The 27,410-nt window shown below is 36.2% G+C and overlaps 2 protein-coding genes across 2 annotated transcripts in view; one reads left to right on the forward strand and one right to left on the reverse strand.

Moving 5' to 3' along the window:
- The first annotated feature begins 1,300 nt into the window (after positions 1 to 1,300).
- On the forward strand, positions 1,301 to 13,188 carry LOC110018632 (B-box zinc finger protein 20-like). Its single transcript, XM_020715997.1, has 7 exons — positions 1,301 to 2,120; positions 2,227 to 2,727; positions 3,262 to 3,378; positions 3,657 to 3,684; positions 6,656 to 6,792; positions 12,877 to 12,957; positions 13,039 to 13,188. The coding sequence occupies exons 1-7, from the start codon at positions 1,941 to 1,943 to the stop codon at positions 13,186 to 13,188; spliced, it is 1,194 nt and encodes a 397-aa protein (XP_020571656.1). The 5' UTR covers positions 1,301 to 1,940.
- Positions 6,701 to 27,410, reverse strand: part of LOC110018628 — a 100,192-nt gene continuing 79,482 nt past the window's right edge. The window contains exons 13-16 of the mRNA XM_020715990.1: positions 15,562 to 15,672; positions 15,385 to 15,475; positions 14,818 to 14,931; positions 6,701 to 6,782 (exon numbers count right to left, since the gene is read on the reverse strand). Coding sequence (XP_020571649.1) covers positions 14,846 to 14,931; positions 15,385 to 15,475; positions 15,562 to 15,672 — 288 coding nt within the window. The 3' untranslated portion in view covers positions 6,701 to 6,782; positions 14,818 to 14,845. The remainder of the gene's footprint in view (positions 6,783 to 14,817; positions 14,932 to 15,384; positions 15,476 to 15,561; positions 15,673 to 27,410) is intronic.

Below are 27,410 nucleotides of genomic sequence, written 5' to 3' on the forward strand. Positions count from 1 at the left end.
TAAGTTTCATTAGGTTGCAGCTATCACTCCTGGCGTAGGAGATGAAGGATCTCATATTGAGACTCTTCCATCCTACGTACTCGATCTTCCAAAGAATGACCCAAGACACCTTTGTTAGTGAGGTGTAAAGGCTTGAAGACCTTGACGACTATCTTCTGGAATGATGGATGTTGGAGCGGAATGCTCTGTTGTTGCAAGTGTTGCACCTGGTGACCATGCAATAATTTTTATAAGCATTTTAGCGATATGAATGTTCTATTTCCCACAAACGACACCAAAATGATACACCCTAGAAAATTCATGGTGGTAGAGTAACGGATTATTGTCTTAGCGTTACACTAGAATTCAACACATACTAAAAAACAAGCTGTGATAACATCAGAAGTTTTTACGTGGAAAACTCGTAAAGGGGAAAAACCACGGGGCCTGATCCAGTTGTAAAAATCCACTATAAGTTGATTACAGAGACCTTGTGTACCACATGCGAGAAAGAGTTGCTAGGTTTTTCAAGTTGCATGTCGGTTGGCGACTTATGGTCGGTGGTTGTTGATGATGATTAGTGGTGATCGAAGACGGTTGACGGTGGTTGATAACGGTCGGTGGTGGTTGATGTCAATAGTAGTTGGTGATCGACGACAGTCAGTGCTTGTCGGCGGTCGGTGGTTTTTGACGGAGCTCGACAGTGGTAGATGACAGTTGGTGGCGATTGACGACAGTCGACAAATGTCAATGACAGTCGACGACGATCATCGATGCTCGATAATGGCCAATGGCGATCGACGGTGAAAAGGGCGGTGCTGAACTTCAACTGCTTTTCAAAGCTTTAAATTCTCTCTCAAACCTTAAGCGCCCTCTCATGAGAGGGGTCCGACTCTATATATAGTGTTATGGATGCAATTAATGATCAGACGGCCGGATAACTTCCTTCAATCAAACGTTATTTGATGGACATTTGGGTGCCTTAACAATGCCGGAATTGAGCAATCTTGGTAACATTGTATTCTTCTTGTAGAGTCGATCAGTTTGACTATAAGTTTGTTGAAATCGGAATTTTAGATGAGTTTTTAGCAAGATTTGAATATCTTGCTTAAAAATTCGTCTCGAGATCTATGTTAAGCCTCAACATTCATGCCGAACGATAAAGATTTGAGATGTATCAAGAAGATATCTTTATTGATTTACTTCATTTATATGACCCTATAAACATATAAATAAGGAATCAATAGAGCATAAAGGCACGAATAAGGACTCAATAGAGCATAAAGGCACGAATAAGGAGTCAATAGAGCATAAAGGCGCGCATCTCAAATATTCTTTATTTCACATTGGAGCACAGAATTCACTTTTTGTATATATCTCTATATCTACATGAATCTTTCTCAGAACATTTATATTTATAACTCCCAAATAGAAATGAGTTCCAACATTTGAACTCTGGGGTGCAAACAAATAAAGAAGAAACGTGATCTGGTGGAAACACCAAACCAGCCATGGCCATGCTGAATTTCATATTGCAAAGTTTACAACTAAACTGCATCCTCCTTTTTCACAGCAAGCAAACCAACCAAAGCGCAGGACTTTAGAAAGATTATTGTTAAACATAGCTTAATTAGTGAGATTTGTAACCCAATTTTTCCCAGGATATAAAAAATTCTCGTTTCCAGCACCCATCTCCACGCGGGCCAATTGCACGCTTTCCAGATATTATAAAATCGATTTGAAGTATCACGAATCCTCGCTTCCAGCGTCCATCTTCATTCGGTCCAATGGCAAGCCATCGATACATTATTCAGCTGCCACTAACTATATTCTAACATTGACCGTACGCTAAAAAAAATGCCCCCCAAGTCACCAGCATGTTTATCCCCTGTCATCTTCCTTCACTTAAAATCAGCTCCTTTAGACTAAGATTATGCATAACGGAGAGGGGGCGCGGAGAGATGAAGATACTCTGCGATGTCTGCTGCGCCGGGGAGGCCACCGTGCTGTGCTGCGCCGACGAAGCTGCCCTCTGCTACGGCTGCGACCTCCGGGTACACAGCGCCAACAAGCTTGCCGGCAAGCATCCCCGCTTCTCCCTCCTCTCCGCTCAGCCGCACCCTCTCTGCGACACCTGCCAGGTTTGCGAAACCTTTCTTTTTAAACCAGCAAGCGACCAATTAAACGGCTTTAGATTGTTTGTGGGTCGAAGGAACAGTTTTGATTTATTTATGATTGCTGTGATAGGAAAGACGGGGTTTTGTGTTCTGCAAGGATGACAGAGCCATACTCTTCCATGAATGCGACTCTTCCATTCATACCTCAAACGGTCTTACAATGAAGCACAGCCGCTTCATCCTCACCGGTACTCGGCTCTCTTCTGTAACTAGTACAGTCTCCTCGCCTTTGTCGGAGCAAAGCATCTCTCAAAAGAAAGTCTCTAGGTGTTTGTCGTCGCCCATGGCTGAGGGCAGCAGCAGCAGCATCTCCGAGTACCTGATAAAAATGCTTCCTGCGTATCTTGTTGAGGAATTTCTGCTAGATGAATCCGTCAGTTACCCCGCTGGTGATGTCTTCTATGAGCAAAGCATCTCTCAAAAGAAAGTCTCTAGGTGTCTGTCGTCGCCCATGGCTGAGGGTAGCAGCAGCATCTCCGAGTACCTGACTAAAATGCTTCCTGGGTATCTTGTTGAGGATTTTCTGCTAGATGATTCCGTCAGTTACACCGCTGGTGATGTCTTCTATCAGGTTTGGAGTCGTTGCGTTAGATTTACGTAATAACGAAGTCCTGAAATCAAACTAGAGCACACAGAATATATAGGGAGGGACAGATGCAATTGTGGATTGCATCTTTTATTTATCTTGTTAATTTATCAAATGTGTTTCTGAACTTGTGATTGAAATAATGGAACTTTCTTGACAATTTATTCTGAGTAATGATTCATTCGGTAAAAAATTCAGTTAACACAGTTGAAAAACACTAGTATAATTTATCGGCACCTAATTCTTATGGATTTAACTATCTCACACTAAAACTGTCATTTTTATCCTTTCCCACAGTCTGTAACAGTGAAATTCACATTTTTCATCCATAGATAGGATGCTGGCTTTGTAAAAATCTAAACTTTAGTTTCTTGCGTTTTTAGTTTTTTGCGTGTTTAGTAAATGCATAAGAATTAGAGGCTATGCATGTAAATTTCCGTTGTTTTTATTGTTTCTTGCGTTTTTAGTTTTTACATTATGAAGTTTTGAAGTATTACCTGCTGCTATTGTATGATGCAGAGTGATGCGTTGGCGCCAGTAGTGGAGGGAGATGTTGACGCTGGAAATATCGGAGTAGCATCGGCGGCGGACTGGAATTTCTTTGTTCCCGAGGCACCACTTTATCAGTTTCATCCGGTAAGCGCCCCCGTCGCGGGCTATCTCCGGCGCCGGCGTTTTCGACGTTGTGGAGGAGGCTTCGAACAAGGAAGCGAGCAGAGAGAAATGGAGTTCTGAGGACGTGTTCGCCGTGCCTCAGTTGCCCAGCGTACCTGGGAGTAACAAGAGGCCTTGCCGGCCTTCGGCGTATGATTTCTAATTGATCTCGCTCTGCTGTGAATCAAGTTCTGATAGTTAAATCTAGAGCTGCTCGGAATTTTCTGTGCATTTAACATTGATGGATCATCTGGTTAAAGGTGTCTGTTTGCTGGGAGGATATGGCTGGTATGTGTGTGGAAAAATCTCTCTTTTTTTCAGCTTTACTTTCACATGTATCTGTGTTTTGGTGAGCTCTAGCGTCGGCTCAGATCTGGATCGTTCTAGGGTTAACGGATCCTGCAAGGGGGTTCATTTCAGGCGCGGGTGTGATTGATATTAGGTTAAAGGTTGATTGGTGTAATTATGATTAATTTTAATCTGTGAAATCGTTGGAATTGCTTTGCTGCCTGCCTTGCTATATATTTGAAGAACGAGGTGTTATAAACTGAAGAATTCTGCTTGCATGCATGCACCTCATGCAGAGATGCATGCGGTGTCCGATCTACGGTCACGATGTAATCAAAATTTTTTTGAAAAAAAAAATTGAAGTGGGGTCCACCGAAATACATCCTGGCCATAGATCACCGTGATCTACGGTTAGGATCGGACACCGCACGCATCTCTGCATGCGGTATATGCATGCAATAATTTTTCCAGAACTAGAGATGCTTCATTGGTCCATGGCAATTGTTTATATTATATGTTTCCTTTATTGATTGTGGGCAACAATATCTTTTTTATCCGACTGTAATATGTGTAACAATAAATATTAACAGAATTCTCCAATTGATATGGGAGGTCGATCACTTGAATGAATCTCTGATTTTAGGTTTCCAGAATGTTGTGTGGCGAGATAGAGTGGAAACTGTAATCCATCTTGACCATGAAGTAATTGTTGGTTTACTTCTGCAGCATGATTGCTAGGCAATTTCGAGCTTTAAACATGGTAGAATGACCCAATTAGAGAATAAAAATTGTGTACCGCACTAAAAATTCATCCTAAGTTATGCTTCAAATACAAAGATACAGTTAAGAGTTTATTTCCACAATCTACATGGAAGAAGTAGAAACTTGGGTTTAATAAAAAGCTTTTAGATCATGTTAGCAGATGTCTTACTCAAATGTGCCTATTTTACATATTTCTAGATTTGTCTGGCTTCAATAATCAAGGCTCTAACGATCAAAATTAGTTTTTGAAGCTTAATTAGACACCTTGATGATTAAGTATTATTTAATGGCCTTATCTAATCAGAAGAAAAAGTTTAAGAAGATAATCTTGAGTTCAATAAGAGACTTAAGGATTAAGAGACGAGAAAATAGAGTTCTCTTATGCTTTATAGTTTAATGTTAAGTTCATATATGGGAGAAATGACTTGACTTTATGTTTGTAACGAGCATTGTTCAAGCTCTAATAGAATAAAGGTAAGTTTCAAAATCATTCGCTTGACTCAAAATATAGGATAAAGGTAGCTTATAGCCTGAACTACTACTTTCTATTGTTATGTTATGCTTACAAGTGAATGTGATGCGAAATAACCAATCTCTTGATTCATAGATTAATGTAAATTTTTAACTAATTTAGTACACTTCTAGTGAAAAATTTGGGGGGTTTAGAGATCATTTCCTTCCTTACAAGTAGTAACCAATGCCTAGGATGAACGTTCGAGTTTGTATTGGTTAAGAATCTCAAGGCTTGCTCACTATAGTACCTAGCAAAGTGATGACTTGGTATAATGGCATGCATTCAATGAATAAAATGATCCATTCTCATATATAAATGCACATGTTGACTCCAATTAATAATACTTTTTAACAATTTGCAAAATAGAAAGTTCTTCACATGAAATCACAGACCGAGTTCAACAATCAAAACGTAAAATATTTTAGATAATTTGATTATATATAGTACTTTTGTTACTAAGATGAATAATTTTAATGCATCTTTGATTATATTATTAATAGCTCTCTTTGTTGTGTGATGCATTTGATTAAGATCTTATATTTTATATCCCCAAAATACATCGAAATTGTGTTGATATGTATGAAATTTAGGTTGAGGCATACAATGTAGAGTGTTCAAGTATGAAGAATCACAAAATAGTTTAGAATGAAAATCTAATATTTTTTTTTTATTAAATGACCAATTAACCCCCAATCGTCGATATTCCCTAAGAAAACTTTGAAATTATTTTTTATTTAATTTTAAAACACATGTTTGTTTCATATTTTTCTTATTTTTGTTAATTCATTTATTTCACAAAAACGTCAGATATATTTTATTTCAAATGAAAATATAAATAAAATTAATGATAGAAAGCAAAAATCATTGCAAATAGGCTCCTATTTTTTTTTTTTTTTGTATTGGACCTAAAGACATGACAATTCAAATTTTCAAAAGAATAGAAAGCTAAAAGTAATCAAGCTTTTTCGTGATAATATCATGTTGTGCCTATAAGTTCATTATTATTATTATTTTTTTTTCATTCATCTTGCAAGTAATGCTAAGTAGTAACTTATGATATTAATTTTAATACATCCTAAAATCATTTAATTTGGTATTATTCCTTTTTATGGGTATATGATTAATATTTCTTCTTTATGAATCATTCATATCCCTAGTGGAGGAGCGCATTGTCTGTCCAGACACCTGATGTAGCTCTAAGTGCCCCTTAGGTTATTCTTGAGTTATTTTCAGGTTATTTTCAATAATCCTGAAATAACCCGCGGTCTTTATTTTTGGGTTATTTCGGGATTATTGAAAATAACCAAAAATTAACATGAAAATAACTCAGGATTAATCTCCGCCGCACGTAGACTTACGTCAGGAGTCCGGACAGAAAATACGCTCCAATCATCAAGCACCATCTCATCTGTCAACTTCACGTGTCATTGCATTATAAAAAAATATATCAATAAAACACAGAAGAAACATGTACAAAGTGCCCGCTCATCCATAAGGACAAAAACCCAGCAAACAATCACCAGAATAGTACAGGTTACTGTCCCTGCACATATAATCAAAGCAAATTCACCTCCATCATCAACTGTCTTTCAAAAATAATAATAATAAAAGAGAATGATACAATTCTCACTTGGTCAAGGCAATGTAGTGTCTGAGTATGATACTGGGCCCACAAATTCATAATCAATAATGCAGGGATAGAACAATACAATGCAATAGTCTACATTATTTTGAAAGATGCTGGAGCAGTACGTGCACATCTCCACATCAGGCCTGCAGGAGCAGGCTCCAGGCCTTCAGAAAAGATGTGCGGTTCTGAAACCTGCATAATGGTAAGCCGTGTTAGCCTTGAGATCCACTAAAATGACACTTGGATCGATCATTTTTAATCAATTTAGACCACACAAACATTTTGGACCGTTTGGTCGACCAAGGTTATTTTTTTAGAAGATTGGTTGCGCAGAGTCTTTTGAATAGATGCTGGTCAAGGTTTGCCGTACACATTGGAGAAATATTTAAATCTGCATCGAGCTCGAATAAAAATGCAGTCATGGAGTCTTACAAATAGTTCAGACATGTAATTTGTAGGAGTAATGAAACTATTTTGGAGCTGATCATAAAAAAAAATTGAAGCAACAGCAGCGCAAATCAGATTATGTGACCATTACCTCTTAAGGGATGGCCACATTTGGACAAATTTTAAAAAGAGAACTTATTAATTTTGCTTAGCTAAAGCATATTTGGATGTAAAAATTTAAGAAGCGGCTAGTCGTCAATTGGCTGGGCTGGTAGCCCATCATAAGTAGTCCCATTAAGGCCCCGTTTGGGGCAGCTGCTTTAGCGCGGCAGCGGGCCGCAAAATCAAACCCGCAGCCTGCGTTTATTCTCAAGATTTTTATGCTAATACCCTTTTTTCGACCCTGCATTCTTGTTTCCTGCTCTTTCTATTTCCTGTGGAGCTTCTTCTTCCTCTGCCCTAATTGACGCGTGCTAGAGTTCACATTATTGTGGTATCCCCTCCCTCTATATTTTTTGAGACATTTTCGTTTCTTTTTGCTCTGCACTGTGTGAATTCAACAATATTTTTTTGGTTTGGTGCTTCTATATGGTGATGGTTTTGGTGTGGCGGATCTTTCCCTGGTGGGTCTCACTGCTAGTAGCAAATGTCTAATTTCATTTAAAGTCACTGAAATTTACTAGTGGTATCATCTGTGACATGTTGATGAGAAGAGAAACATATTTCTCACACACACACACTATGATATGAGGCAGAAAAGTAGAAAGAATGAGACAGTGATGTGAGCCATATTTTTTATTTTTTATTTTTTGCCTCACAGCTAGTAGCAAATACGTCTAGTTTTATTGAAAGCTACTAAAATTTACTAGTGGTGCCATCTACAGTATTCTGATGAGAAGAGAAGCATATTTCTCTCACACACACATACTGTGAAATGAGGCAGAAAAATAGAGAGAATGAGACAGTGAAGCCAGACATATTTTTTCATTTTTTTTTTGGCCTCACAGCTAATAGCAAATATGCATAATATCATTTCATGCCGCTGAAATTTATTAGTAGCACCACATGTGACATTCTGATGAGAAGATAAATATATTTCAGACACACACACTGTGAAACGAGTCATAGAAGAAAAAACAAAGAGAGTTATGTGAGCAATGTTCTTTTTTTTTAGCGTCGCAACTAGTTGCAATACTTTCATTCCCAACCTATACTTTCATTCCCAACCATTGAAATTTATTAGTGGTCTCACAACTAGTAGCAAATATGAATAATACCATTCTATGCAACTGAAATTTATTAGTGATACTACCTGTGGCAATATGATGAAAATAGAAGTACATTTCTTCTTCACACATGCACTGCTATATGATGAAGAGAAGTAGAAAGAATAATACAGTTATGTGAGCATTTTTTCTTTCTTTTTTTTGTCCTTACAGTTAGTAGCAAATATGTATACTTTCATTCATAGCTATTGAATTTTACTAATGTTATCACCTGTGTCTTTCTGATAATAAGAGAAGTATATTTCTCTCACACACACAGTGAAAATGAGTCAAAGAAGAAGAAAGAATGAGACTGTTAGGTGAGCAATGTTTTTTTTTTTACATCACATCTAGTTGCAAATATGTATACTTTCATTCTCAACCATTGAAATTTACTAGCGATCTCATAGCCAATAGCAAATATGCACAATAGTATTCCATGTCACTAAAATTTACTAGTGATATACTACCTATGACAATCTGATAAAAATAGGACTATATTTCTCACTCTCACACACACTGTTATATAATGAAGAGAAGTAGACAGAATGAAGCAGTGATGCAAGTATTTTTTTTTCTTTTTCTTTTTTTTGTCTTACAGCTAGTAACAAATATGTATACTTTCATTCTCAACCACTGAATTTTACTAGTGGTACGACTTGCGACATTCTGATAAGAAGAGAAGTATATTTCTCACACACACACAGTGAAATTAGTCATATAAGAAAAAAATAATGAGACAGTTATGTGAGCAATATTTTTTTTAATGACATCACAGCTAATTGCAAATATCTATACTTTCATTTCCAGTTTTTGAAATTTACTAGTGGCCTCACAACAAGTAGCAAATATGCATAATACCATTATATGCCACTGAAATTTACTAGTGATACTATCTGTGGCAATCTGATGAAAATAGAAGTATATTTCTTTCACACACACACTGTTATATGATGAAGACAAGTAGAAAGAATGATGCAGCGATGTGATAATTAATTTTTAATTTTTTTTTACATCACAACTAGTAGCAAATACATATACTTTAATTCCCAACAACTCAATTTTACTAGTGGTACCACCTGTGGCATTCTGATGAGAAGAGAAGTATATTTCTGACACATGCATACTGTAAAATGAGTCATAGAAAAAGAAAAAATAAGACAGTTATGTGAGTAATGTTTTTCTTTTTTTTTTGCAACACAACTAGTTGCAAATATGTATACTTTCATTCACAACCATCGAAATTTACCAGTGGTCTCACAGCTAGTAGCAAATTTCCATAATACCATTCTATGCCATTGAAATTTACTAGTGATACTACCTGTGGAAATTTGATGAAAATATAAATATATTTCTCACTCACACACACACTGTTATATGATGAAGAGAAGTAAAAGGAATGAGGCAGTAATGTGAGTATTGTTATTATTTTTCCTCACAACTAGTAGCAAATTTGTATACTTTCATTCTCAGCCACTGAATTTTTACTAGTGGTACCACCTGTGGCATTTTGATGAGAAGAGAATTATATTTCTCACACAAACACACACAATGTGTAATGAGACATAGAAGAAGAAAGAATGAGACAGTGTAATTCCATTCAAAGCCACTGAAGTTTACTAGTGATATTACCTGGGGCAATGTTATGATAAGATAAGTATATTTCTCTTACACACACACTCACACACTGTGACAATCGGATTGAAATGAGGCAGAGAAATGTAGCGTTGTTTTCTTTTTGAATGCTCTTACTTATGTCTGTTTGTTTTTTTGCTATCATAATAGTAAAATGACTAAAGCTAAAGAGGCTGCAACACCTGCATTGTGGGACAAGGAAACAAAAATAATCTTTTGTGACATTTGCCTCATTGAAATTGAATTGGGCAATAAACCCACTACATATTTCAACAAGGAAGGGTGACAAAATATTATCAAAAAGTTAAAAGAAAGTACAGACCGAGAGTATGACAGAATGCAATTGAAGAACAAGTGGGATCAATTTAAGAATGATTGAAAAATTTGGAAGAAATTGAAATGAGGATCAAAGAGCTTGGGTTGGGATCCGATGAAGCGAACCATTGATGCTTCGTAGAGTGGTGGACCGAAAGACTTGCGATAAGAAGTTTTCCATTTTATTTAATTCGTTCAATTTCATTTTTATTTACTAAATGAAGTGTATGTATGATTTTATAGGTGGTGTCCGCTGTGAACAAATTTAAACTTTATGGACTTGAGCTAGAGCTGGAGAAGTTGAATCAGATGTTTGGTGTGTCGTTGCTACAGACAAATATGCATGCGCGCACAGGAGACAAGATTCTATAGCACCCAAGAAAAATTGACACTTGACCTATCAGGTGATTCAATCGAAGTACCTAGTACGGACCTCAATGAAGTCCAATCTACCCGTCGTTCTATAAAAAAAAAGGTGGAGTTGCTTTCCTCCAAAACAAGATGTCAAATATGGTAGCTTCTAGCAGTGCAGAACCACATACAATACATGCAAATTCTATTGATTGAGCAGAACGTTCAAATCTTGAATGCGGTTGAGTTGCTTGAAAATTCTACCCACAGAGGTTTTTTCATCATGATTCTCCAAAATAAAAGGATGGTGTATCTACGAAGTTATTATGATCACCAAGACATTTGAGACACCTATTTTTTATTATTCTACCCGCAGGACACCTATCTGCATGCTAAGAACAATAAAATCATTATATTAATTGTAATTTTAATAGTTGTTGACTTTTTTTTGGCACTCTTGGTATTCCCTGTTAAATGAGTCGTGTATCTAAATTTTTGTACTGTTATGTAGCGAATTTCTGCTTCTAAAGTATCAAATATATGACAATGATAGTTTTTTTATAAATAATCTTACTAAACAGAGACAAAATGATTATTTGTCCAAAAACAACTGTTAGACTGTTGTTTTCAAGCAACTGAAATAAGCAGTCAGCCAGTTTCCTGACAGCAGTTTCTTGGGACAGCTATGCTGCAGCTGCCCCAAACAGACCATAAATTGGTGAACCATCATAGTTTTTTTTAATTTTTATTTTCATTTTAATTTCCTAATAATTTACTTAGTTATGAAAAATAAAAAAAAATTATTCTTAATGAGTTTGAAAAAAATCAACGTTTATTAAATTTACCAATTTTAGATTTCCTTTAAAATAATTAACAAATTTTTATTAATAATTTTTTTTATTTTATAATTTTAAAATTAATCTCTAATTTAGATAAACTTGAATTTTTCATATTCTTTTAAATATTATAATTGAAAACTTTAAATCATGTTGAACACATTTTTAATTCCTATAAAAGTATTCAGAAATATATAAATAAAACTTGCTAACTGAAATAAAAAAAATAATTCTCAAAATTAAAAATAAATAAATAAAATTAAATACTTGAAACAAATCGACTTTACATTTAAGAAAATAAAATAAAATTTGAGCATTATTTATCTTTTTCTTTTTGATCTCACAACAAGTAGCAAATATGTATACTTTCATTCCAAATGACTGAATTTTACTAGTGGTATCACCTACGACATTTTGCTGAGAAGAGAAGTATATTTCTCACACATGAGTCGTAGAAAAAAAAATGAGACAGTTATGTGAGCAATGTTTCTCTTTTTTTTGTTTGCATTACAACTAGTTGCAAATATGTATACTTTCATTCCCAGCCATTGAAATTTACTAATGGTCTCACAACTAATAGTTAATATGCATAATACCATTTCATGCCACTAAAATTTACTAGTGATACTACTTGTGGCAATCTGATGAAATGGAAATATATTTCTCACTAACACACACTGCTATACGATGCAGAGAAGCAGAAAGAATGAGACAGTGATGTGAGCACTGTTTTTCCTTTTTTTTGTGAACTCACTACCAACAACAAATATGTATACTTTCATTCTCAACCACTGAATTTTACTAGTGGTACCACCTATGACATTTTGATGAGAATAGAATTATATTTCACACACACACACACAGTGAAATGAAGTATAGAAAAAGAAAGAATGAGACCGCAATTCCATTCAAAGCTATTGAAATTTACTAGTGATATCACCCGGGGCAATGTTATGATAAGAGAAGTATGTTTCTCACTCACACACTATGACAATCAGATTGAAATGAGGCAGAGAAATGTAGCGTTGTTTTCTTTTTGAATGTTCTTACTCATGTCTGTTTGTTTTTTTGCTATCATGGTAGTAAAATGACCAAGGCCAAAGAGGCTGCAATAACTGCACTGTGGAATAAGAAAACAAAAATAATCTTTCATGACATTTGCCTCATTAAAATTGATTTGGGCAATAAAGCCACTACATATTTCAACAAGAAATTGTGGCAGAATATTATCAAAAAGTTCAAGGAGAGTACAAGCCAGAGTATGACAGGAAGCAACTGAAGAACAAATGAGATCAACTCAAGAAGGATTGAAAAATTTGGAAGGGATTGAAACAAGGATCAAGGAGCTTGGGTTAGGATCCGGTGAAGCGAATCATTGATGCTCCGGAGGCGAAGATGTGGTAGACAGAAAATTTGCGATAAGAAATATTCCATTTCATCTAATTCGGTCAATTTCATTTTTATTTACTAAATGAAGTGTATGTTATGATTTTGTAGGTAGTGCCCGCTACGAAGAAATTTCAACTTTGTGGACTTGAGCCAGAGTTAGAGAAGTTGGATCGAATGTTTGAGGGTGTCGTTGCTACAGAAAAATATGCATATGCGCCCAGTGAGATAGGGTTCTGTGACACCCAAAAAAACTTGGCAATCGACCTATAGGGTGATTCAACCAAAGTATCCAGTCCGGATCTCAATGAAGTCCAGTCTACCTGTCGTTATGAGCGTCAACGGGTGGAGAGTAAAAAGAAAGCTGGAGTTGCTTTCCTCGAAAACCAGATATCAAATCTAGTAGCTTATAACAGCGCATAACCGCATATATCACAGGAAAATTCCATTGAGCAGAACGTTCAAATCTTGAATGCAAATCAAAAAATTTTAGAGGATTTGCCCCTATACTTATTTGCGGTAAAGTTGCTTGAAAATTCTACTCGTAGAGATTTTTTCGTCACGATTCCCTATGATAAAAGGGTGACATATCTACGACGTTATTATAATCACGAGGACATTTGAGACACCTATTTTTTATAATTCTATTCGTAGGGGTCATACACCGTCTACATGTTAACAACAATATAATCATTATACTAATTATAATTTTAATAGTTTTTTTTTTGCACTCTTGGTACTCGCTGTTAAGTGAGACGTGCATCTAAATTTTTGTATTGTTTTGTAGTGAATTTCTGTTTCTGAAGTATCAAATATACGACAATGACAGTTCTATTATAAACAATATTACTAAAGAATGACATAATGATCAATTGTCCAGAAACAGCTGCTTGACTGTTATTTTCAAACACCCGAAACAAACAGCCAATCAACTGCCCCGTAGCAAATTTCTAGGGCAGCTAAGCTGCAGTTGCCCCAAACAGACCCTAAATGACAACCTATCATAATCTTTTTATTTCTATTTTGATTTTAATTTCCAAATAATTTATTTAGTTATTGAAAAAAAAAATATTCTTAATGAGTTTGAAAAAGAATTCAACGTTTATTAAATTTGCCTATTTTAGATTTCCTTTAAAATAATTAACAAATTTTATTCTATTTTTTATTTTATAATTTTAAATTTAATTTTTAATTTAAATTAAGTTAAAAATTTTCATAATCTTTTATATAGTATTATTGAAAAATTTAAATCATGTTGAACGACATTTGTAATTCCTATAAAAGTATTAAAAAATATTTAAAAAAAAAACTTGCTAATTGAAATTAAAACATAATTTTCAAAATTAAATAAATAAATAAAATAAAATACTTGAAACAAACCGACTTTAATTTTTAAAAAAATAAAATAAAAATTAAACTCCAAGAAATCCTTCATTCACTTACATTTTTAATCATGAATTTTGTAATATTTGCTTCTTCATAACAATTTAATTTTTATACATTTTTTTTCTATAATTTATGTATTCACTTTCAATGTTATTGGCTAGATAAAAGATTTAATTTTGATGGTTGTTTAAATAATCTTTTCATTAAAATTCGGTTAATAGGCTTTAATAAGATATTTATGAATATTTGTATATAAATTAAAAATGTAATTCTATCTGATTTTAAATTTAACATTAAGAATATTGGAAAAGTTAAAGCTAATCTAAATTACAGATCAAATTTAAAATTATAAAGGATACAAATTTCCCTGATAAAATTCATTAAATATTTTAAAGAAATTCTTTCCATAAAAATTTAAAAGACGAGCAACTTATGACAGAGCAAAATGGCAAAATAGCCTTTTCTTAACTCTTTCATTTAAAATATCTTTTAACTAAAAAAAAATGTAAACAAGTATCCATTAACGTCACTAACCTTGTCCCAAATTGTTTAAGAATTAGCAAGACAGAAAAAAAAAATGATATACTGAATTTAGCAGCAACGCCGACTAATTTTATGTGCTCGAAACAGATTTATCTTTAAGCAACTTAGAAACAACGTACTTACCCCACAAGAAAAATCAGCTTCTCCTCACCTACGGGTTGCTTAGTTCAGCAGTTAGTATCCATTCTCGTAATAAACGATTAACCTCCTCTGGACGCTCGTCATGAGGGCAATGACCTGCAAGAGCAAATCATCCTCTCAAATCCGATGGAATTAAGGTTTTGTTTGGGGCAACTTATCCGCGCGTTTTGAAAATACCGTCTTACCATTTGGAAACTGGGTTTGAGCAATTTATCGAAAAATGCAGTTGGTTTTTTACATTAAACGCGAAATACGGGTCGAACCCCCACGTTTCAGATAAACAGCTTATCTACCCTAAGGCTTGTTGGAGGATTAGTAAAGGCAAAGGTAGACCCAAGTAGTACGGCTAGAAGTTCAAAATAGACCAACACATGTTTGAACTAAAATATGGCATAAAACTGAATTAGAGAGATTTGATATGGAGGATCGCAGGGCCTATCCCGAAGAGTGGGAATAACTATGATGACCTGATGATGATAAGAAATGAGAATTGCTACAGGGGTTACAGAACAGAAAGAAATATACCATTTCAGATTCAAAATAATGTACCTGCATCTAGTTCTTTAATAGTGGCCAAGCTACAGTACTTCCGAATCACGGAGAGCCGTTCCTTGGAGTTGGAGAGCGGGTCTCGCACCCCCTGATTAAAAAGTATAATCAAATAATCAAGCATAGTTGATCGTGCTTTAATATTTGGATTCCAATTTTAGAAAATAGCTAGCATACCTGAATAAACAAAACCTTTCCCCCAAACCATTCCAATAGATAATTGAGAGGAACTGGCAGTTTGAAGTTGAACACGCTCTCAAGAACGATAAGAGCACCGGGATCATATGACTAGAACGCATATTAAGGATGGCATACATGTGACAATATGCAGAAAAAGAAAATACATTTTTCAACTTTTCTCATTGAAGCATACTTCCATGCTTATGATCACAGATTTCAGAGCTCAGGCTCACATTGAATACAGCAGGGATGTTCTTTCTAAGCACACGGTGCATGTATGATGCTCTTCTGTGCATGAAAAATTGAAGGGTTAGCGATTTGCTGGGGAATGATAAGGCCAACATTTTTGGTTCATTGTCCTGAAGAAATTTGACCTTGTGTTCCTTTAGTTGTCATCTCGTTTGGTGTAAGTCAGACGGAAGTGAACTATATTGATATCAAATGGATTCTTGTATAGAGAACGGAAGTGATAAATCGTAATTTGTACTTTTTGGCTTCAATAGGCGAACTGGGTGACATTAATATGTAGTTTTGTAAGAACATGGCATAGTTATGAGGAATCGTATGATCCATGGTAGTCATCTACTATAAATACATGATGCATATGAACAAAATGATCTATTAATCTACTATTAAACTGTTTCAAGTTAATTTCAGTTCATCTGCCTAATTCGCCATATGACCTAACATTCTGCTAATAATATTCAATTTGCGAAGCTCTCGAAATCTTCACTCATCCACAAATGCAAAAAATGATCATACTAGAGAACTTGGGACAGCCTAAATTCCGAAGAGTACAAGCATCTTTACAGCAGCATATCAATTCGAATAGACCTCCTGTTAAGTCATATGAAGATTTGCGTCCTAAAGAAACATGAACTAGACACCTTCGAATCTTGAGTATGAACCTACGCATTACTGCTGCAGAATTTCATTAAATGGAGCAGCCCATTTCCTCACTGCAAACAAATCACAACTACAGCATTATATTTGATTGAACAACCTCAGCTGCTAAACTTTTGCCGTGCAATCCTTCCCCTGCACTTATATAACTACCTTTAAAAAGAAATTATTGCTCAACAAATGTTACCCATTTCATTAATAGCTTGGGCTTATAAAGAAACTTACAACATTCACAAATAAACCCCTAGACTTCTTCTATTTACAAATAGGACACTAAATTAGATACAAATCTCAACACTACCCCTCAAGATGAGCAAAGGATATCCACTAAGCCCATCTTGTCACATAACCCAGACAAATCTAATGAGCTAAATCCTTTGGTGAGGCTGTCAGACACTTGCTCTCCAGTGGCTACAAGACTTAGCTCCAGTAGTCTTTTATTCAGCTTTTCCTTCATAAAAAAACTATCTCCATATGTTTGGTTCTATCATCTAGAATCCGGTCGTTAGCAATGTTGATCGCTGACTTCTTTTCACAACCCAACTTCATTTGAGCTCTTTGGTCCACCTTCAACTCTACCAACAAGGCTCTCAACCACACCATCTCAACAACTCCTAAGGCTATGACCTTATACTCTGCCTCTATTCTTGACCTTGCTAACTGTTTCTTGCTCTTCCAAGAGACCAACTTGCCCCCTACGAACATGCGTGATCCAAATGTGGACCTCTTGTCATCCGTACAACTCGCCCAGTCAAAGTCACAATAACCCTCAATGCTTTACATATCCATTCTTCCTGAAGATCAGCCCCTTGGCTCACTCTTTAGAAACCTCCAAATTTGATACACTGCATCCATGAGAGCCTCGATCACCACACTCACTGCAAATGATATGTTGGGACGAGTGTGAATCAGATAGATGAGACGACCTACTAAACTCTGGTACCTCTTGTAATCAGCTGGCTCTCCTACCTCTGCACTCAACTTTCCCTTCTGATTAATTGGTGAAACTGCTGACTTGCATCCCAACATTCCTCTGAGATAGAAGAATTCCCTCTACTCCAAGAGCCATCCTAAGGAAGTATTTAAGTTGTCCCAGGACTTTCACCTCAAATTCTTTGCCCAAATTTGCCTTCAACTGAGCAACTCTTCCTCATCATCCCCAATGACAATTATATCTTCCACATACACGTCAAGAATAGTAACATGACCACTATGTCGTCGAAAGAACATTTTGTGGTAGGCATTAATATGTTGATAGCCCACGCCTACCATTTCTTCTCTGAACCTGTCAAACTAAACACGAGGAGACTGTTTCCAACCGTACAATGACTTTCTCAATCTACATATCTTGCCCACTATTTGGTTCGTGTCAAAGCAAGGGGTATCTCCATGTACACCTCCTCTAGCAGATTCCCATGAAGAAACACATTCTTCATATCCAGTTGGTGTACCTTCATCCACCATTCACAATCACGGAGATGAGTGTCCTGACTGTGCTCATCTTTGCCACTAGTGCAAATGTTTAATCATAGTCGATGTCATACGTCTAACCACTAACCGTGTTTTGTAGCGATTAATCATTCCTTCTGAGAACTGCTTCACTATGAAGACTCATTTGCACTTGTCGTTTTCCCTGCTGGTAGCAAAGCGAGCTGCCATGCACTGCTCTTAACGAGAGCACTAAGTTCTTCCAACATTGCAGACTGCCACTTTAAATTCTCCTTAGCTACCTGCCAACAGTTGGGTATAGAGACAGTGTCCAAAGATGCAGTGAAAGCTCTGTGTAAATGTGATATGTTAGAGTATGAGATAACATAGGCAATGCCATGTGAAAAACCAAAATGATTAGGAGAATAACGATCAAGATGATGGCTTGTATTACTACGAGAGGTCCTCCTTAATGTTATGAGAGTGGGAGAATAAAAAAGAGGAATTGTATCACTTGTGTAATCAAATTATGAGGTGGATGATGCAGGTGTCTCAGAAATCAGAGTAAACTGTGACAAGGGACTTGTTGGCACGAGTGACAGGCAAACACTGTTCTCTCATTCTGCCTTTTTCTCATAGACACCCTCTGCTTCCCTTGAGCTTGAGTCCAACGACCTTCGGACTCATGTCCTCATTTTTCGGCTCTCCTTCAGTTGATCCTTCCCACACAACGAAATAAGGCATCTTTCCCACTTATACCAATCTCTCACCATCACTACTCTCCACCTATCGCCTCATACCTCCAACATCTAACGAGTCACCAAAGGGTGAGGTCACCTCTAAGGTGTAGTATGGTTTAAATTGTCTAAATTTCACATCCATACTTACAAATAATCTCTTTACTGTTGGGCTCCAATAAATATATCCCTTTTGAGTGATAGAATAATCCATGAAAATACACTTTATAGCTCTGGGATCCAGCTTCCCTATTGATAGTCTATTATCTTTCACAAAATATACACAACCAAATACCTTCAATGAGAGGATCTCGCCATTATCTCCTTTCAATAATTCACAAGAAGATCGCCGGTCCAACACTTGAGGACATTTTATTGATCAACTGAGCGGCTGCCAAAATAGTTTGCCCCTATAAGTGCTTTGGGACATTCATCGAGATAATCATGCTTTTAGTTACCTCTAGAATGTCTGTTCTTCCTTTGTGTTGCTCCGTTTTGTGTCGGTATGTATAGACAAGTGATTTGATGTTGTATCCCTTAAGCTGGCAAGTACTCCCCAAACATCTTGTTGGTATGCTATGACTCATTATCAGTCCTCAATACTTTCAATACTGAATCGTATTGATTCTGAATTGCCCAGTGAAAGTCTTTAAAGCAGACACATAATTTTTGTTTCTCATCACACATAATCGAGTAACACGAGAAAAAATCAATGAAAGTCACAAAATATCTGTAGTCATTCATTAAAGTTATAGAACAAAATCACCATACATCTAAGTGCACCAAATCAAAAACACAACTTCTGTTACCATAACTAACAGAAGAGCTCCTGGTGCGCTTACAAAACTCACAAGCATTACACAAGTTTTTATCTATTTGCATCTTCATACAAAGACAGATACAAACGAATCAATAGACTAAACGAAGAGTGTCTCACGCACTTGTGATATAGCAGCAACACATCCTCCACACTGTTTCCAGATCCTCCCACTCAACCACTATATTTCATGGATGTCAAGGCTGAGTCCATCCCCTCTAACCAATTACCAAAGTCCAATATGCCACTTGTCAGTCCCAAATCTCCGTTCAGTCAGTTCCCTTTTCTTGAAAGATCAACTTAGGAATATCAAATAAAACAACACATTTTAGTGGAGTATAATGACATCAATGAATAAATATTTAATAGAAAGGAAGAAGCATGCAATACATTGGACATAGTCGTGGAATTGGTACACATCACTGTACCATTACCAACTATAGGCTATGTTGTACCATCAACGACAGGCTGTGTTGTACCATCAACGATCTGAATGCTCTTTGAAATTGCTAGATAAGTATATAAAGAGAACTCACTAGTAGCACCTATCACATATCAATATACATCAAAATCTACCATATATTATGGTGATCATGTGATGAATATAGAGACAAGAGCATGTATATCATGAATACCTTAGCAAAGTGAGCACAAATATCAGTGTTCCCTATGAATGACGATAAGGTGGATGCATCCTTAGTCAAATCACTTGTCGCTCTCTGCTTTCTATGCAACATCTCTAGGAGCTCGTGACCCTCATTTGTAAAGACCTCCATTGCCTCTTCCTCGTTCTCTGCCACTATTAGATTTTTCTGGTGGCCCCCACTTCAACCCATTGGCCCCCACGATTACGACCACGACCTCTAAACTTTCTAATTTCACTCGTCTCTCTCCTAGAGTGGCTTTGGACAAGTCTTGCTCAGGTGTCTTGTCACGACTCGACCCGATACTTAGAACTAACTAAAGCAGGAATAGCGCTCGAACTATATTAACATTTTACTGCACGCAAGCACGGTAGCAGCGTACGAAGCCGATCTCCCTTCCTCTGTAAGCAGGGTTCGAACTCGAATTCGAAGGTTTCCTCCTTCGACTTCTTCTCTTTCGTTCTCCTCTTCTTCCCTGCACTAATTTTGCTCTCTTCTTCTATAGTTTCTTCTTCCTTACCCGGCCGGGGCACAACATTCTTTCTCGATCTTTCTGCTTTCCCTCTCATTTGATCTTCAATTTCCATTGAAAGGAAGTGTGAAAAGAGCGTGAGTTAAGAGCTCTGCAATGGGGTGCACCCTTCCTAACCGACACTTTATTTTATTTATTAGTATTAAATTTATTATTATTATGATTATTTAATTTTGTTATAAGAATCTCCCCTCGTAAAAATTTTGTCCTCAAAATTTGAAAATAACTACGAAAGTAAACATATCTCAAGAGAAAAGTTGAGGATATCTTTCTTGCATCTTAGAGTTTTTTCCCAAGTAGCATCATTTTCTGATTATTACTTCCATAAAATCTTAAAAAAAGGGACAGCTTCTTCAAATGATAATCCAATATCCTTTCAGGTTTCTCAATATAGGACAGATCAGGCTGAATATCAACTAAGTCTGCTATTACCCTACTCGCTTCATCTGTAATACACTTTCTCAGTGAAGAAATGTGAAAAACATTATGCACACCCTACATGTGAGCTAGTAAAACCAATCTGTAAGCCACCTTCCCAATCCTCTCCACAATCTTAAATCTGGGGCTAAATTTTCCTGCCTTCCCAAAACGTTGCACACCCTTCAATGGACTGACCTTGATAAAAACAAACTCTCTAACTTCAAATTTAACAGATTTGTGCTTGACATCATAGTATTTTCTCTATTTATCCTGCATTGCCCTTAATATGTCTTTAATCAGTCTAATCTTCACAGTAGCATCATCAACCAAATCAACTCCAATGATCTTTATTTAACCTGTTTCAACCCAACATAGAGGTGTCCTGCACTTCCTTCCATGCAAGATTTCATATTGAGACATCCTGATGTTAGCTTAGTAACTATTATTATAGGCAAACTCTACTAAAGGTATATATGATTCCCAACCGGGACCAAAGTCAAGAACACATAACCTTAGTAGATCCTCCAATGTCTGAATAGTCCTCATTGACTGACCATTTATCTGAGGGTGAAATGTTATACTGAAAGTCAGTCGAGTGCCCAAAGCTTCTCGAACCTTCTTCCATAATCTGGAAATAAACCTGTCATCTTTGTCAAAGGCAATAGATTTTGGCTCTCCATGCAATCTCACAATTTGATCCACATATAATTTGACTAGCTCTTCAAATGGATCTGTTTGTTTAATATGCAAGAAATGAGCAGACTGTCAGTCTATCAACAATTATCCATATGACATCACGACCCTAACGATATCTATGCAAACCAATCACAAAATCTATCGCAATCTCCTCCCATTTCCACTTTGGAATCGATAAAGAGTGCAATTGACCTCCGGGACGCTGATGCTCCGCCTTCACTAGCTGACATGAAGGACACTTGGCCACAAATTGTGTCACACTTCGCTTCAATCATGGTCATATAAATGCTTCTTTGAGATCCCGATACATTTTATTGCTCCCTGGGTAAATAGTATATCCAGATAAATATGCTTCCTCCAAATTTTTTTTCCTGAAGTCTTCAACACTTGGAACACAAACTCATACTTCTCTTAACTGTTTGTCTTAACTAACTCCAAAACTTTCTAAATACTGTTATCTTTAGCTAAAGAATCACCAATTCTGCCCTTTAGAGTTGGTTGCATCGTCAACTGATCTAATTGAATCATGTTGTCATCACCAAAATCAACTATAGATATTTTCAACCTCTCAAGATCTTTAATTAACTACTCCTGCTAAGAGAATAAATATTTCAAATTTACTGAAGCTTTCTACTCAACACATCAATCACCACATTTGTCTTTCCAAGATGATACTGAATATCTAAATCTTAATAAATTTTAGTCATCTCCTCTACCTCAGGTTCAACTCTGTCTGAGCAAGAATATATTTCAAAGTTTGGTAATTAGTAAAAACTTCACATCTAACTCTATACAGTTTCTTCAGTTGTCATGATGCATATGCAATGACCCAACCATATTGCATAAGCACACATCCTAAACCTCTCAAAGATACATCACTAAAAATCTAAAACCCATTAGAGCGGGAAGGAATGGCCAAAACTAGAGCAAATATTAAGAAAGTCTTTAGCTTCTGAAAAGCCTCCTCACAACGATTGGATCAATCAAACTACTGCATTTTGAGTCAACCTTGACAACAGCATAGCAATCTGTGAAAACCCCTCAACAAACCTTCTGTAATAACCAGTCAGACCTAGAAAACTCCTGAATATAGTAACAATAGTAGAGCTTGGTCAATCTGCATTCGTCTTCAACTTGTTTTCATCCATAGATATGTCGTCTCCACTGATAATGTGCCCAAAAAAAGCCATACTAGAAAATTTCACATAAATATATTATCCTTCAAAACCTGTAGCACAACATACAAGTGGCCTGAATGACTGACTTCATCCCTTGAATACATCATAAAATCATTTACAAAGACAATCACAAAAGTATCCAGAAACTGCTTGAAGATCATGTTCATCAGATCCATGAAACTTGTTGGAGTACTTGTCAGTCCAAATGAAATTACCACAAATTCGTAGTGCCCATATCTGATCCTGAAAGCAGTCTTCGCTGTCTTCTTTTCTAATCCCCAGGTGGTGATAGTCTGACCTTAGATGAAACTTTTAAAATACAGAGACCCCTTCCAACTGATCAAAAAATTCTTCAATCCTCCACAGTAGGTATTTATTTTTAACCGAGTTTATTCAACTCTATGTAGTCAATGCACATCCTAAAACTCCCATCATTCTTCTTCACAAATAAGAATGGAACTCCCCAAGGTGAAGTGCTATGCCTAATGAATCCCTTATCTAGAAACTCTTGTAGTTGGTTTTTCAGCTCCTGCAACTCCTTAATTGATATTTTGTAGGGTGCCTTGGATAGAGGCTCAGAACCCGGTAAGAGCTCAATACTGATATCAATCTCTCACACTGGTGATAACCCTAGTAAATCATCAAGGAATACCTCTGGATATTCTTGATAACCCTAGTAAATCATCAAGGAATACCTGGCCGCTAAAAAATCACCCAAAAACTGCACTTCCTTAGAAGTATCTGCTACATAAGCACGAAAACCATGACTTCCATGATTCAACAATTTGCAGGCCTTCATACAGGTAATTATCATAGATGTCAGTCCTCTATCATCGAAAAATTTAACTTTTGTCTCCCCAGGTACACGTTTATTTTGAAAATCTTTTTATTGCAATCAATAATGACAGTTTTCAGACATCCAATCCATGCCTATAATCACATCGAATTCCACCAAGGGCAACACAATAAGTTTGGCATTAAAACTCTTTTTTCCAATCATAAGCTCTATCAAACATGATTGATCAACATCCCGAAAAACACCATTTGACATTCTCACTGATAGTATTATAGGCATCAAAAGGATATTTAATCACATCACTTTAGCCAATTTGTCAACTATAAAAGAATGTGATGCTCCCAAATCAAATAATACTTTTATCGGCATATTTTGAAGATATATAATACCTATCATTAAAATTATGGTATTTAACATTTAGAGTTGGCACTAACCAATATATTTACATTCTTATTTATTTTATGTATGACATGACATGAATCCTATGATGCTTAAAGCGTATTGGGTTGAAAATATTAAAAATAAAAATATACCTGTGATGACGTCCGAAGAGTCCTTAGCTTTATGATGTGATAATGCATATGCTCTGGGTTGAACATTTTGTTGTCTCTGACATGTATTTGGCACTAAACCTGATGATACAACTATCCTCGATCTACCATAACTCCACTGATGTGGTGCAACATTACTCTTGGAATCTGCTAGAGCCTTCTGACGCAATTTGGGGAAATTTTTCGACATATGTCCGGGTTGGTGGCACTTAAAGCAAGTAGTTTGACGAAATGGTAAAACTAGCACCAAATAATTAAAGAATAGTGTATTATTTTGTTGGCAAATTTTGAAGCACCTATGCCAGCTTGAGGAAAAAAATTATATCACTACATGGTCCCAGATGAAACGGGAGATGCGGCAGTAGTACTTATCAGTTCATTACAGACAAGACGTGCTGACCTTAAATTCAAAAGTAGAGAGATAACACTCATTTGTTGTTTTTCACTATAGTCTTCCCAGTTCAACCCTACTTGCTTGCGGCCATTGCCCTAGACAACTAGCCCTTGTCCTGCAGCCCCCTGCTTTGCCCTTTCACTGTCGCCATCCAAAAAACAACAAACATGTTGTTTTTCTATTATCTTCTGGTTGTTCCAGCCTTTCCCACCACTCCTCGCCACTCTACTTGCCACCCCACTTATTGTATTCGTTGTTCCAGTCCCTGCTTCGCAACCAACAAAATTCCAACCCATACAATCACCCCCAACTCATTTCAGCCACCTACCTCCGCTCCTCGACCACCTAGCCGACCTCCAACACTCATTGATCAAGCCCTAGTGTGGTTTGTGTTGTGTTTGATGTAATTTCCTTTTCGAGTGTGTTTGATTGTAACTATCTATTTGCTTTTAACAATAATATTTACTTTTTCAATTAAGATTTGAATTAACTTCGGTATCAAGAGAAGCTCAACGAGATGTTCATGAGCTTACCAGAAGGACATGCAACAAGAAATCCACCTACTGCAACAAAAGCTTATCACCTTTAAGAAGAGAACAGGGAGAGGTCAACAATAGCCACAATAGTGATTCACCAGATCAAAATGAGGAAATGAATCTATTCCACCATGAAATTTCCAGTGACAAAGAACCAATACTCCAGTAATTTAGTATTGAATATTAGAGAAAAATGAAGTTTTTGGAGTAAAGGTGAATCTCAAGATTTTGAGGATTGCATGAATCTGGATGATTTCATGGGTCCAAATAGTGGAACAATTTTTTGAGTACAGAGATGTTCTCTAGAACAAAAAAGTTCAATTGTCGGTCATCGAGCTCAGAAAGAACACTCCACTGTGGTGGGAGAACCTCAAGCATCTTCGACAATGAGATATGAAGAGTAAGATCATCAAATGATCTAAGATGAAAAATGAGATGTAGCATTATTTTCATTCGTATTACCGACAGGATATGTTTATAAAATTATAATTTATAAAATTTTAATTTACATTAGAAAAATTCTTCTGTGGAATACATAACTGAATTTGATAAAGTCATGTTGAAATATAAGTTAGTCAAACCAAATGAGCACACACTGGCAAGGTACCTTTGAGGATCGAAGTCATCTATCAATATTGTGGTGCAGTTGCAACTGCATTAGTTCATATTCGATGTATAGATCCTAACATTGAAGGAAGAAAAGAAGCAACATCACCAAGTGACCACAACACCATAAAGATAGAGTTCAACCCTAAAATAAGGCAATAAGAGTACAAAGACCTAGTGGAGCACCCAAGCAAAGTTCGTCCAAGGAAAAACCAATCCAAAGTAAAGAAAAGGTGGAGACCAATAGTACTTCCAAATTTGTCTCAAACAAAAAGTGCTTCAAGTGGCAGAATTTCGAGCTCATTGCGTCCAATTGTCCAAATAGCAGGGGGTAAGAGAAAACCTAAACAATGACATAAGAGACACAAGAGAATGAGAGGACGCAAAGAAGAGTATCAAATTCTAATTGAAAAGAGTGATGCTAGCAATCCAACATGTCATTCAGACTTAGCAACAGAGATTTGGCCAGAACATCTTTTATATCCACTACACCATGAAGAAAAAATGTACAATCTCATTATCAATAGAGGCGGTTGTGAAAGATATCTACATAGATGGTTGACAATATAAGCCTCACTACAGAGAAGCATTTTCAATTATAATGTCTGACTTGGTTGAATAAACGGAGTAGAATTAGCGTAGATAAGCAATGTTTGATCAAATTTTCAATTGGAGACAAGTTGGAGAATTGGATTTGATGTGACGACATACCAATAGATGTGTATCAGGCCAATTGTGGTAGTATGAATAAGGTATACTTCATGATGGCCATAAAAATATTTATTCATTTATCATTAATGAGAGGCGTATTTTTCAACTGTGATGGGCATTCAAGCACAAACCAAAATTTTAGTGTGTTTTGCTACATTCCAGAGGCATTAAGAAAGGTGCTAGTGAGCCTAACCTTGTGATATTAAAATGATATGATTCTAGACGCAGGGCAGCCCCCACTAAGTGGTTTTAGGACTTTTTTGCCTACAGTCTCCCATGCTACCCTAACTAAGTTAGGCTGGCATGTAATCACTTCAAATAGAGATGAGAAATTTCTGAGCTATTTCTAGAAGACTATGAAGTTGAATGCTATGTTCTAGTTCGACATAGACAGATGGCTAGACAAGAGTGTTGAACTACAACTTTACAAATCTTTTAAAGTGTTTTGTGAGAAATTATATCAAAAAATCAGATCCAGGTATTTCCAGAAAAGAAGTCTCTTCTTATTTGGGAGAATGACATAGGAGTTTGGTTCTTTAGGATTTTGTAGAATCCTAGAATATTACGGGATCCGAGATGCCGCAACAATCCCAAGCAAATACTGGGACTTTCCACAATCGCGAGAGGTGGTTGAGCAAATCAATTCAATCATGTTCTCAAATTCATTAGGAACTTTTGCCTTTTTTGGTTTATTTCCTATTTATTTATTTGTAATTAGGATTATTTTCTATAGGAACCTATTTATGTGTTTTTTTCTGTTTCGAAGAATTTTCATTTTTGTTGTGTAATTTAGAGATTAGAATCTCTAATATCTGTCCTAAGGAGTATTGTATCATCTTCATTTTACAAGTGATGTGTTTGTAACTTGTTTAGTAACATGTGTTGAAACCAACTCAC

Source organism: Phalaenopsis equestris, unplaced genomic scaffold, assembly GCF_001263595.1.
Source record: "Phalaenopsis equestris unplaced genomic scaffold, ASM126359v1 Scaffold000028, whole genome shotgun sequence".
NCBI lineage: Eukaryota > Viridiplantae > Streptophyta > Magnoliopsida > Asparagales > Orchidaceae > Phalaenopsis > Phalaenopsis equestris.